At 39.9% G+C, this 14,706-nt stretch overlaps 1 protein-coding gene across 2 annotated transcripts in view; it reads right to left on the bottom strand.

Annotated features, from left to right (window-relative positions):
- The window catches only part of MACROD2 (mono-ADP ribosylhydrolase 2), an 892,536-nt gene that overhangs the window by 254,327 nt on the left and 623,503 nt on the right, over positions 1-14,706 (bottom strand). For both annotated transcript variants that reach the window (XM_037406063.1, XM_037406064.1), the window contains exon 8: positions 12,777-12,850. In XM_037406063.1, the coding sequence (XP_037261960.1) occupies positions 12,777-12,850 (74 nt within the window). The remainder of the gene's footprint in view (positions 1-12,776; positions 12,851-14,706) is intronic.

Here is a 14,706-nt window from a genome sequence, read left to right as displayed (position 1 = left end):
TCTGAAAACCCAGTAGCTAACGAAGCGCTTTCAACGTCTACCACAGCTTTCCCTTTCAACTAGGCTATCTGGGAAACTAAGAAAGTGGATCAAATAGCTTCTCAGCACTTCACTCCTGAAGTTCCCGCAATACTCCAGGTAAAAGACAGCGTCAGCCTACCTCGCTCCCACTTACTCCCAGTCCTGACCAAAGGCGAAAAAAAACAACATACATGCTCGTCATGGCTATCCCCAGCTTGACATCTGTCTGCTTCTGCTAAACCTTAGCTCACCGGACCACAGCAGGGTCCCTTCTTCCCACATACAAAACACAGAAGGTGACCATAAATTGCCAATAAAGACAGGTTACTGACCATTTATGTGGAAATCACAGTTCGCTGAGCAACCTGGCATTGAAGCAATATTTATACTTGTTATTATCTGCCTGTAAAGAATTCTTTATTCTCGTAATACTCTCAGAAAAATCTTACAGTTACTTATTTCCCCTCTCAGCTTCTGCTATATGGAGGCATCATACAAGCTAGATTTATTTTTGCGATACCATGGCTATAAATTGCATGTGATGAGACTGTCCTTCAAATACATCTTTGTCTCAAAGTGCACCTTACAGAATCTGAAACACAATGCTCACAACACAAGTGCTAGTAAACATACGACTATATTTTCTGTAAATACTTGTACTTTCAACATGGGAGCAAATTCAGCATTTTCCTTTACCTCTTGTAACAACACTAACACTGACATCATTAAAGATATTAATGCCTGCCCTTCTTTGTTAGCAACCATGATGCAAAAATTCTTTCACTGCAGAAATTCTCTCTCCACTAAAATTTAGGAGAGCTTTGAGGACCAGTCTATAGAAGCTCTGCCCTCTGGATTTACGTTCAGAGCTTTGAATTACAAGTTTCTTCGATCATCTGCGATATTGCAGTTTCTTATATATGCAATTCCACCTAGTTAATAGGAGTTTCAGTACCAACAGCATGTCAGCCACCTTCAAAATTCCCATGAAGACTCAGACCCCATCCTGAGGGGCATACATGCATAAGCAACCTGTAGTTATAATAAGACTTCATTCTTATATGCCCCATAAAAATCACATTGGAAAAAAATGCCTAGGGTATTCTACAAATATAAGTATGCATATTAATTAGATATTACACTTACGCTATATAAAGCTGTGTCAATGTTCATATAATCCAGCAAAAATCAAGGGCAGTTGTACCTCAACTGTCTGAAGGAAAATATATGTGTTTTGTAAATATTAATGAAGTCAATATGGTGTCTGTAGGGAGAGATTTTAACAGGGAACACAGAGCAGTGAGGCAACAGTCACAGAAAAGTCAGTAGGACTAAAGCATATAATTTCTATTGTGCCTTCTTTAAACATTTCCCCATCATGAGGTTATCATCACACAGATCGTATATTATTAGTATGCAGTCCCAAAGGAGTATGTTTGTTTAAATGTCTCCAGGAAAGAGGTTATTATGTGATGGGTATCAAGATTAAATTCAGGGGAGTCAAAGTGCTATGTGACAAGTTTCTTTCATATCAGGGCAAGGTCCGTGCATTCGCTTCAGAGCAGTAAGCAGAGTGCAAGTTCAGAGACTTCTTCCACACATGGAAAAGTCATTTGACATGCACTTTCACACAAGGTGAAAGTAAAAATAATTAATGAAATTAATCAAATATACCGTATTCTAGCAATAAAACAGTAGTTAAAAATTAACATCTCAACTCAAGGATAAAATTATGAATACGCATATAGAAGACTATGGCTTTTTAACCTTTTCACTTACAAAACCTAAAGGGACTTTAAATGAAAGGTGAAATGTCCAGCAAAAGAGGCTGAAAGTCACTTATAAAACCCCTTCCCCCAACCTGAGAACATGTACCTGGATTGAGGCTTGAATAACACAGTCCCTTGTAAGTGTGTGGAAAAGTTAGATGGAAGAAGTCAGAGAAGAACGCAGAACTTGAAAAATCCCTTCCTCATACTTCATCAAAGCCAGGACATTTGGAGATGAGCTCATGAAAGGCCCTAGTTTCTCACAAGGGGGACAAATCAGAAAGACATCTATTCCTCCGGATTTATTGTGCATCGATCGTGTGGATGAACATGTAGCAGCTGATTCTTAGGGTTTTACTTCAGACCGCAGTAGTAAAGAGTATGGCAGCAAATTAGCACGTGATATATTTAGTCTAATAGCAAAGACAAGACAAATACACTGGCTCAGAAAAGCATCCCAAATTCAGTTCTGGTTATATTAAAACACAGCCTTGAATCAGGATGAAAACAGACGGAAAAGCAAAGAGACACGAGCAACACCAACCTGGTTCTTTACAAGGCATAACCGCAGGTCAAATCTGTGCTCTATGCCATGGTGACTTTCATTTCAATTACAAAATTATACTGCTTTTAAACTACTTAATTCTGCTTTAACCCTCAGCCAGTATTTACCCTCTTAACCACTGATTTTTTCCAGTTATTTTACTAGTACCAAAGTACATTCATCCTTTCTAGTTGAATGTAAGAAAAGAAAATAAGACTTCAAAAAACGAATCCAATTTAGATTTAGTAGCTGTAAACAGCCTATGCTAGTAGAAATTAACCTTCACTCTTATCTCTTGAGAAATCAGGTTAGAAGCAAGGTGAGAACCTGAGCAGGTCTTTTTGTAGCCTTTGTTGAAAAACTCTTCTCAGGAAGCACTGTTTATTCCAACTGAAGTAAAGAATTTCATAGCTCACCTAATTTATTCTCCATGTTTTCATTCATCCCAAATAAAGGAAGGAATCACGTAATCTGTCCTGAAGTCTAAGTAAACCTTTAAACTGTGCTCACATTTGAATTTCAGCAAGTTGTTCTGTATTAATTATCAGGTATTTTACCTTGGAAGCCTGCCAGTCATTCCCATGTTTCCACAGGTTCTCATTGTCAATGCTCCCCACATCCACATTGCTCTTCTCATCTGCTCTGTCATTTCATATATAATAGACAGACCCATTTTTCACCTTCCCAGGAATACAGCATGATACAGAACCTATGAAGTATGTGGCCAATATCATCTAACCTATTAAATGTCAGAATCATATATCTCAAGCTATATGTCAAGATGCTGTAGTCTAGCAGCAATAAACTCATTTTTTTCCTCACAGGGAATGCACTCCAGCTATAGGAATCCACATGGGTTTCCTTCTAAATAGATTTGATTGTGACCTACTGTTGATGGCTAACATGCTTGGAGATGATGGTAGGAGTTGGCCAGATCAAAATCTCAGTTGGGAAGAGAGAATAAAACTTAACAAAATATTCCCTTTATAGTTAGCTAGCTTGCACCAGTTTGGTCCCTTGTAGGGTGATCCAATGCCTGCTCCGGTGTCAGACTTGCCTAATGTACTTTTATATTTTATTATTATTATTATTTCACCCTCACATGCCATGCTGGAAATTCTGCTTTGAGGAAAACTGTAGGCAACAGAACTGAATTTAAATTGAACAGAAGCGGCAGCTTTCCAGAAGCAAAACAGCTACGTGAGTTTATTTGAAACAGAACACCAAAAAGCAGACATCGTACGCTCTACAGGATGCCAGGAAAGTGCCAGCAAAACAAAGCATGTGCTCTTGGCTCGTGTGGAAGGGCTGCTGCCCATGCCAGCGCAGCGGCTTCGCTTAGCACTGCACTGTGTGCTGCGGCTGGGCGGGCAATGCAGGCAATGCAGCCGTCAGCTGGTAGCCGTCCGTCCCGACCGCACGTGCTTCCAGCACACGCTGGGCTGCGCAGCTAAAGCGCCTCCAGGGCACTCGGAGAGGCCCAGGTCACATGGACAGACGTTTCTTGTCTGCAAAGACCGATGAACACATCACCTGAGAGGCACTTCAGAGAACTGAAAACCCAGCAGCCAAAGGAAACCCCCAAATCAAAGATGTACTCTGCAGGCTGCAGCTATGGAGCAGGAGGCTGGGTGCTGGGCTCCCTGCCCTGAGGTAGGGCCAAAGGGACCTCCCCTGGTTTCTGCCAGCACCCCGATGAGGCCTGGGTGCCTGGCTGGCATCACGGACAGACTTCAGCTGGCCACCTGGTTTATCTGCTGCTGGCAACTGCCTGGCCATACCCATCCTCGGCAGACTGCTTCCACTTGTGAGTCTCCCAAAACTCTGTCTTCATGATGGGAACCTCCACAGAGCAAAAGACAAACCTTCTGCTCTCCTTCCTCTTACCCAATCTCAGCTCAATTCCTGCTAAGATCCAGCTGTAATCCACAGATACATTTTAGTCAGCCATGACTGCATAGCAAAACATAAATCACAACAGATTTACTAACGTGAAGAGCTCAGAAACAAAACAAAGAATGTAACAGCAATTTCTCTGTTACTCATGAAATATTTTCTCCATGTATCTCACCTGGATAAAATTCCTCATTTTATCTGGATCTACATGGAACTACATGGATTGCTATTCCTCATTTTTTTTGTCTATTTATTCCTATGTACCCACAGGGTGAGCAACGCAAGCCGTTTTCAAGAAAAGAGTCTCCTGAAGGGTAGCAACAATAACTGAATCTTCCGAAAATGAAGGCTGGACCTCTTCTGCATAGGGCTGATTTGACAAGCCAGTTGAAATTACTGGGATTTCTGGCTGAAAGCCAGTACTGAAATAAAGGGATGTTATCAGGATCTTTTTTGTCATGCAAGAAGTAGCGGGAAAGAAACAAATGTAACTTTGTTTCTATTTATTCCTTGAGGTCTTTTCACAGGGCTCACTAAAGCTCCCAGACCCCTCCAAACGCACAGAACTCAGGAGGGGAAAAAAAGGAGGAAAAAAAGTTCAAGAAACAAGACAAAAATCTCAACCCTGAGCTAGTGACAATTTTCTGAATTTAGCTACACGCGTGTAGAATTTTCAACCTATCCAAGTTCCTGTTATCATATCTGCATTTAAAATGTAAGGATAAAAAGAATAAATGTTTTAACAAATTTCAATTATTAGGTAGTTAACTATTGTAAACATAGAAGAACCCATGCAGAGACCTGTCTTGTATTAGGTGACACTCATTAGCTGTAATGGAGTTACAGGACTCCTTATTTATACAGTACACTAAGTGTATATAAAACTTTACAAAGATATATTCATTGAAAACATCTACACTATGCATAGAAGTGGATTTCCTTGGCCCTCAAATAATTTTAGGGAGAAGGGGTGACAGGAAGCCATGTTCCCACCCCCACCCCCATTTTTATTTGGGTCACAAGTGAGCAACTCAAACGCGTCACCTGGGACATTCATAGCAATCACAAGCTCTAACATTTGTTTCCAAGGAGGGTGCCTCCCCGCCTTTCTCTCAATAGCTGTATCAAAAATAACGAAAGCTTTTTAAGTTTAATAAATAAAGTATCATGCGTAATGAATACCGGCTTTGTCTGCTTTGCTTTATCAGCCTTCTACTTAAATAGCAGTCTGAAGAACCTATAAGAAAGCATTTCTGCCTTGGCGGCTTACTTATCATTTCAGGAAATGACTTGTCTGTTGGGATGATAGTTAGGTTTGGGCTTTGGGGACAGCACTGAATCTCTTTGAGAGCAGCTACACAGAGCAAGTAAATCATTTTAATTTTGTACAAGTTGAAAAGCATTTTTTCCTCGACTTCAGCTATAGATGACAGTGGCATGATGGCTGATTTTCATTTCAATCAGAGCAGCATATGATTACCACCTAATTAGAATGTAGAAATAGAAAGGAGATCATTTTTTAACCTACCCAAGAGAACCGTGCTGGGGGAGGGGAGAAGATTATGTTAATCAAATGATACTGGCATATAAGAGCTACCAAAATAGCCGCCTGAATTTTTATCGGCACCCTTACTGTCCTTGAGGATCTGTCAGTGGCTTCAATCAAAACCTGTATTTTCAGAGCTTTATTTCTGAGTAATAAATACACCTTAAAATAAATACATGTCACTGCAGGCCCAAACTTGTCGCAAAAGATATCACCTTAGGCATAAATACATATATTTTTCAATATTATGCAGAGTTTTGTTGACAACTCTATAAACTGTAAGCATGAAAATTACCCAAGCAAAACCAAAAGTAATATTATCTTAGGAGGAGTTGTTCACATTAGTTGATTTAGGAAAAAAAAAAATAAATACTTGCTTTCCTTAATTAAATATTGTCAGCTAGCTACTCCACTCCTTTTTTGGAATAAACATAGAAACTCAGCTGCTCTGCCTAGGGGAACCTAACTGAGGTTACATTAAAGGAAACCGCATCAGACAACATCTTCCAAGACACACTGTCTCCATCTACGTCCTTCTGTAGAGATAAAGATGAGACTTCATCTCAAGATGCCACTTTGTTTAATTGTCTCTGGAGAACGAAGAGCCAAAATTAGGTTGCTGAGACCACCAAAGGGAGGGGGAAAGTAAATTTTTTAAAAAATATAAATTAATAATGAAATTATCTTTCAGGCAAGCAGTCGGCAGAAATACTGAAATTGGGTTGCCCTGATGTTTTCAGGGGCTCAGGAGGTAAAAACAACTCCTTGTGAACTGCATGACCCAGTTTTGAGGGCAGAGACATGGAAATGTTCCTACCCTGCTGTCTTGCACCTACTAGGTATCTGCCTACATCACACAACACTGCATAGCATAGATACTGCCAGACTAACATGGTACCCACATGGATGCTATGGGGTGCCATGCTTACGTGCAGAGTGCTACACCAGACACAAAGTTGTGATCATGTCAGTTCACCCAAAAATAAAGCTCTAGTGCATTTAAAAGCTCACTGAGGCACACATGCATAACCCTGCCTTGTGCAATGGAGAACAGTGGCAACTCTCTGCTCTGTCCTTCAAGGCAGTGACTGTCCAGCAGGACATCTACCTCTCTCCAAACTTGACACAGTACCTAGCACCATTCTAGGTGCTTGGGATATCCTGCCTGACACAGATATCCCTCTGGAGGCCAATGGCTCTCCTGTGGGTCCTGTGCCATACCTGCATGCCCATGCAGCAGTCCTGTCCTGCCTTGGGCACCCAAGACCAGTGCTCTTTTTATTTCAGCAACAATAACTCTTTGAGCTGAGATGCCTCAAGCAGGCTTGCGCCTGGTTGGCCAACGTACAGTGCACTGCCCTGTTCTGACCCTTCCTGACCAGGCACAGACACCTGCTTACCACACCATCAGGGTGACGAGCTCTGTGAGAACAAGGAATACAGCATCATCCCTAAAGCTCTGCTTTCTCATCACAGACCTTCCATTCCTCAAATTCTTGCATACCCTCTCCATCCTAAGAAAGCCAACTGCTCATGCAGCTTTTATCAGCAGGATAAAGGTCCTTCCAGTCAAATCCATGATCCCCATTGCAGGGAACATTTCCTCAGCTCCCTGCTTTCACATATGCCCACAGCTCCCACTGGCGAGGCAAGGCCAGCCCGACTCCTGCATGGCACCAAGGCACAAGAGCATATGAGAGCTAGTGCACAGGAAAATTAACTCCACTTTTTCTCACTAGTGGAAAGTATCACCATGATTTGGATGAAGCACAGTCCAAAATCAAGCACAGATGCAGGGCACCCATGTTGTGGTGTGCCTAATTTGACAAACCAGATGTTTCCTCCTGAAAATTCTTGTCACAAGGAGTATAGCAAGTGTCATCCTGCCCCTCTCCCCACTGCTGAAAACAGAGCTCCACTGATTTCAGCTGTACCAGGATTTTGTGCATTCTTTTTTGCTGGAAGTGTACAAAGATTTTTGGGCAGATGATAGATGCTTAACTGCTTGCTAAAACACAGAGACCTAAGTCTCATATACTTCAGGCAATATAAGAAAAAGCCTCTCTTCAGTAGTGTTTCTAATGAAAAGGAATCAGGAATGCGTTGATCTATTTTCCACTTATATGCTTTTAATCTGCATCAGTTATTTCAATGGAACATATATTGCAATTGTGCTTTCCTAGTTGTTGTTCTACTGGAGTGCATAATAAATGTAGTGAGATATTGTGCAAGAGAAAGAACAATACTCTGAACTAAATGTGCTGTTAAATTAAAGTCTTTTCTTGAACAGTGAAAAAGTCCTGAGGCTTTTCATGTCAGTGACATAAGGTAAGGCATACACTGAGCTTGCTTTATTTTTCACCGTTTTGAGAAACATAGCATGGTACTGAAGTACAAGGAAATAATTTCTAACATTGCAAATGTTCAAAGACAGCTGCCTCAGAAACGCCCAGACATAGCCCTTTGCCCACCGCCCCCAAAAATGTAGGGCGGTCCAGTATTTAAAGGTGTCACAATTGTTTCGTGATACCGTTACAGGAAATCAGGTGGCAATATCTCAAAGCCTGCCAAATTATCCCAGAAAGAAACTTTCAGAACCATTCAAAGACCTTAATGCATGTTTTTAAATTAATCCCAGTGTATAATTTCCTAAAGGATGGGATCCAATTCTATTTTGTGCTCTGAAGAATTCTATTAAACCTCAAGAGCACTTTGTGAAATGTGAAAATGCAGTTTGCTAAAGAGATAGCCTAGGTGGTCTGCAGTAAATTAACCAGTACTGCTGACTGTGGCCATTCTTGTGAGTTTGCTCCAAGGGATTTCTACACTTACACTATAACACCATTTACCAGCTTCTAAACTAGATTTGCCCTCTGGCTGCAAGTCAGCAGACCTTGGTGTAAAACATGGCCAGAAATTAGCCTGACGAAGAGCTGCATTTCAAGACCAGAACAGTGCTGCATGTTACACACAACTAAGTCCAAACCATTACTTACAATACTGTTGTTTTCCCTAGTGGACTTTATGTAGTTAAGTTTTAGGCTGCTAGACTATGATGGCTGCTGCCCTGCCTAGCTGGTGTTCTGTGTTCAGTAAATTACAATACATCTCTCTCTGTGTTGCTTTGTAACAATTAACCTCAGAAAGGAGCTAACTCCATTTGCATGGTAATGAGACATTCATCTGAGCGACACTGGAGTTAAGCATGCTAATAAGTTTTTATGCAAACACCTGAGGGGTCAAGCACAACCATGGACTTGGATAAGAAAACCTTTTATTAAATGCAAATCACTTTTCTTGTAAATACTATGACAGACAACTTCGTAGGACTCTAACACAGCTTGCAAGAATAGAGTCATTTAGGTTATATTTTCAGGCCCCTGGGCTGACTAAGGAATATAGCTGCTGATTTATTTATATTTTGAATTAATATCAGTGTGGATAAAATCCTCATTATAGCATCAAAGCAGAGAAGTGTTAAAGGAAGGCAGAGAGGAGAAAACAACAATATTGCCTTATCTTTCACAAATTTGTCACAGTTTCCTGGGATGCAGGAAGGCAGATAAGACACTGCACTGTAGAGCACAACAAAAGACTTACAACTTGGTCAGGCTTCCATCTTATTCGCCCATCTGTTTTTGCCAAGTGTATTGTTATACAGGCAAATTTCCTAGTGAGCAGGCTATCATTTTGGTCTCTATCTTGCACTAAAACTTCTTGAATTCAGTCAATCAATTCACATTCTGCACTCAGAGTTTGAGATCTTAGCACAACGGGTACGAAACATGACCAAGGGGATGACTGGCTGCCAAACATCTCTGGGACTGAAGGAGCAGAACCTTCCCAAAGGCAAGGCAGATTGCAGAAGAAGGAACGAGGGGAAGCAGCTGACTTAAATTCATTTAACTCTGGCAGAGCCAAGCGCAGGAGGCCTCTTTTGTTCAGGAGAGGCTGTTAGCAGGACACACTGACTCATTTTGACAGCGCAGCCAGCATCAGCGGAGTGGTTCTGGTTAGCAGTAACAGGAGTGAAACACGGGCAGCCCTCTGACAAGCTGGCTTCCTGGCAAATCATCAGAGGTTTTGCTCCTGGACTAGTGAATTTAAATACCCAGTGGGTGTAGTGGGAGTTGCTCTATCTTTATGACAGAAGTTTACAGAAAGGAGTTTATCATATGGTTATCTGCAGTAAGAGGAGACTATATTGTTGAGACACAGAAAGTCCCTTTCATTTCTGTTGCTGTATTGTATGATGAGTTACTTTTGGGAAAAGTTTGGTGATGTATAATATTACTACACAAAACCCAAAATCTAGTCCAAGGGAATAAAACATATACAATATAACATGGATCATATTGACACCTGGCACAGAGCTACATTTGTTCATTTAAATCAGAGGAACCACGCACACCTTGCTATACGCATTATGCAACAGCAACCCAACAAATGTATGCTTCTCAAACATACATAAGTTACTGCTACCTTCAACAGAATTGATAGGTATTTTCATTTTGCTGCTGACCTATTCATGACATGTAAAACATGCCGGTATGCCATAGTCTAAAATTCAAGCCAGCGGATTATAAAAAAGCCTTACAAAGAGGGGAAGCTTTGTACAAGAAAGTACAAAGCTATAGATAACGGGGCCTTCAAAACTTGTCTTGATCCAATTCTAGTACTCCGCTTCCATCAAGAATTAACAAAAGCTCTTGGGGATTAGCTCTAAATCATCACATTTACTGATATGCAATAATTGCATCAAATGTATCACATGTACATCTCCAAGTGCATCAAGAAGCATGAGGCCTGAGCTTGGTGGGTTTGGGGTGCAGGGTGTTCAGAAACATTTATATATAACAACTATTAGCTATACTAGTCCAAATTAAAAAAAAAAACAGCTGTGATATAAGATCAGTAGAATAATTTTTAATAATTGTTTCCTAGTCAGGACAGCCTGATCCCCTTTCATTGTCCAAACATTGTAAACAACGGCTACTTATTTAAAAAGAATTCAAATTAAATCGGAATTTGTAGGGAGCAAGAAGGGAGGTTTAGCACTAGGCAGCCAAGAAGGCCAAGAATTAGAAGGGAATTTGTAACAGAGTGAGAAAAGAATAATCATGCATATTCAGTGTTTATAGTTTCCATGAATCTGCGTGGACCATAAATACAGTGGCATTTGCAAATGCAGGTTAAAAAACATAAAAAAAATATTATAACACAGATAAGTCATGAGCATATATGACAAACACCATCACTTCAATCTCTATCTGCTATGAACCTCAAGTCTTCTTCCAAAACAGACCTGGAGCTTTTTGAGGACAAGGGAAGGAACTCACATGAAGTCTACGGAAGGAACTAGAAAAATACTGAAGCAACACATTAACTAAAGAGAGGAACGTGACACGCAGAGCATACAAGTTTCCAGGCCAGAAGCAGAAAAAGGATTAAAAAGTGGACTCAAAGCGTATTGAAAGTGAAAGTTGTCCTATAGTTGAGAAGCAATGGCTGAACCATGGAGCAGAATACTTCAGAAAATAGTTTTCATTGAGAAAACTTCTACACTTTTGATTGGCAGGCTACCAAATGAAATCATGTTTCCTGTAGTACCACTATGAAAAAAGTAATTAAGGGGTGTATGTACAATATATAACTAGCCTTTGAAGAAGAATAGCTTGCTTCTGCAGGCAAAAAAGATTTTTAGTGTATTTTTTAAATTGTGCAGTAAAAAACGCAACTCAGAGAAATTATGAAATGGCAAAGCAGCCCAAACATAGGAGTTCTAGCCTTTCACTTAAGGGTTAAGATTACACACCAACAGACTAGATTCCCCAAAATATAAGCCTAGAGCTAGGCTGATGATGCTTAGGCACCTAATAGCGTTAATAAAGACTGTCCATCCAAAACTCCTGCTTCACTGCCCACACCTCTTAGCCACAGGAAGCTACCAAGTGCTCTGCTACGAAGTACCAGTGTCCAAAGATGTATGCAATCCAGGTCTGAAAACCTCAACATGGTATTTCCTTTCAATTCAGTTGGTAAAAAACAAAATAAACCCCATAAACCTGCTAAATTTATACCCTTACATATAGGATTCTCTCGAGAAAAAGGTCCCCTGAATATATTGCTAGCGGAAAAAGACAGCTAGTTATGTCCCTGTATCCAGTGCTTCTCCACTGGATGCTTTGTTAAATATTTCCAGACAAAAATACTGAACAACTCTAGCTGTCTGAAATCTGCTTGCCGTCATCATGAGGAAACGGGCTTATCTTCAGTTTAAGACATTGTGATTATTTTATTTGTTCTGTCACTTCTTCGTTGCATTTCTGCAGTTCAACACTAGGAACTATCAGCCTGCTAGGAACTCAACCAGAGAAAGACAGAAACTAGAAGGGGGAGATGGAGATCATTCCGTTGAAAGCACTTTTCTTTGTCTTGTAAAAATAATCACCACCTAATGTTGTCACCGGAATAAGAGCAGTCCTGTTAAAAATTTATACAGTTGTATCACATTTAGTGGACGTTCCAGGGAAAGCAAACACGTAACTGTAAGCAAACCAAAAATTCATGAAAATAGAAAATACTATCATACAGCATTTTACTGCAAAGTGACCCCTGGAACACCACTGACCTTTGGTGGCTGTTTCCACTGACAACTGTTATACACATTTCCTTTCCAAGAATCTCCTCATTATTACACAAGAACTCTGACACTCAGAAACAGCTTAGGAAAAGAATAGTCTTTTACTTTGCCAGGAAAGATTACAATGCACAGGAAATGCACAGTATGGTTTCAAAGGCCTTCCCTTCAACTCCATTGTAGCTTTTAAATATAACAATCTTCCCCTGGTTATATTGTCTTGACTTGATTACACTGGTCTTAAGACTAAATAATAAATAATAAATGACTTTGAGGCTTATGTTTACTCTTTGCACAGTTTTGGAGTTAAAGACTATGATCTTAAACAGGAATTTGGGAAATTTGTATTTTATTCCATACCTCATTGTGGTTCTTGCTTAACCATTCCTTAATAGTGTTAAGGGCAATGACAGCAGCAGGCTCATTTGGAAAACCTAAAAAGACAGAAGAAATCAGAGATAAATACAAAGGACACATTTTTCTATGTATATAAAAAAAACCCAAAACACTGGAAAATTTTTTTTCTCTATCTTTTGGGACTACAGTCTGTCAACCCCCTCCTTCACGGATTTTTATAAAGGTTTTAGGTAACATCAGTAACGTTTTTTCCCCACCTAAACACATTGAAAATTGGGTCGGTGATGTTTTATTGGATTTTTTTTGTTTGTTTTTTAAACGCTTACTTAGGAAAGCTCCACCACCCAAGAGAAGTAGAAACAATAAAGAGCTATACATGTGTCCTACTAGGCAGGCAACAATATAACACGTATATCACAGCAATAACTATTAGGCCTACATTTCATGGCATGCAAGAAAAATTCAGATGTTTCTTAAGGCATAAGGGCTTTCTTAAGGTTCCCTTTAATCTTATCTGTCAGCAAAACTGTACAACACTATGACCCCAGTGCCACAGGCCTTATAACAACAGAAATGTCTGCTTTAGAAATTTGTCACCTAAAACATAACAAACAACACTGGAAATTAAGGAAATCACAAAGCATAAGCATATGAATTTAAGGCCTGATGTTGCACGATATACTAGCAATAGTAACTCCCCCCAGCACTAAACAATATCAGAAATCTTTCCAGGGATACAGACTTTTTGTTTTGATGGTCTCTCTATCTATCAAATCTAAAGATGCTTTCATTACTTAGGCAGCCTTAATTTAATTTTCCTTTGAATTCCTAACTTGAGGGCAGCAAATCATTTTTGTGAGGATTTAAAAATAAAAACCCATAAGCTGCATAAATAGCTCTCAGTAGGTTAGATTAATAGAAGAGTCTTTGAAGAGGTGGAGCTGCAGGCACAGTGTACAAGCAAGCAACAGGGCTAGACAGAGTCATGAAATTTGGCATACAGCTGCATACATACAGCCTTTTCTACATCATTCATCACCCTCGCACCATAAAGTGAAACACAGACACTGCAAAAATTAATAGATGCATCCAGTTTTCTGACCTGGCACATGATCCTCTAAAGTCATACGTTCTTTAAACCTTTTTCAGAACTTGTGCACTACTAGATTAGAAAAAAACCCACCAAAACAACCCAACAACCAACCAAACACTGCCCCCCCCCAACAAAGCAAAATAACCCCCCCCAACCCTAAAACCCACAACAACAAAACAAAATCAAAACCTCCACCCTACAAGGATTTTCTCTAGCAGTATGTGTACTGTTTCGAAGTGATAGGTAACAACTGTCCAGCTAGAGTAGCAAGTAAAGTAGTCAACGTTTGGGTAAAACTGACATTTAGCATGTGCTGCCTTTGCACACATTTCCCAATAAAGCATATTTTTAATTTATTTTTTTTTAAAATTCCCAGGTCCAACATGGAAAATTAACTAAGATCCTACAAGTGTTACTGCAGATTCTTCCACTGCTGGGAAAATATATTCTTATGATGTTTAATACTACTACTGATATCATCGAGGTGTATTTCTTATGACAGAAACTAATGAACACTAACAAAACCCAAAGCAGGGTCTTCTGTCTAATTTTTATCATATAAAATAAGAGACTTCTAAGCAGACCATCTGCTCAAATTAGTAATATCCTACCTAACAAACTGGGACTTCATAACATGGAAATTCTGTACCTTTCGTGTAGCAGATCTGCCTGGACATACAATGAGCACCATGCACGGGACAAATACGTATTTCAGACAACTGATATACCATTGTTTACGCCTTGAATGGTTTATTTTGAGAATAATTTTCCCTCCGGCAAGATTAATTTTTCAGGCTTGTTTTTCACTCCCTTGCAGCAGGATATTTGCCCAAAATTGTG

This window comes from Falco rusticolus, chromosome 12 (genome assembly GCF_015220075.1).
Source record: "Falco rusticolus isolate bFalRus1 chromosome 12, bFalRus1.pri, whole genome shotgun sequence".
Lineage (NCBI taxonomy): Eukaryota > Metazoa > Chordata > Aves > Falconiformes > Falconidae > Falco > Falco rusticolus.
The sequence above is the reverse complement of the archived record's forward strand: the minus strand, read 5'-3'. Positions and strand labels throughout refer to the sequence as shown.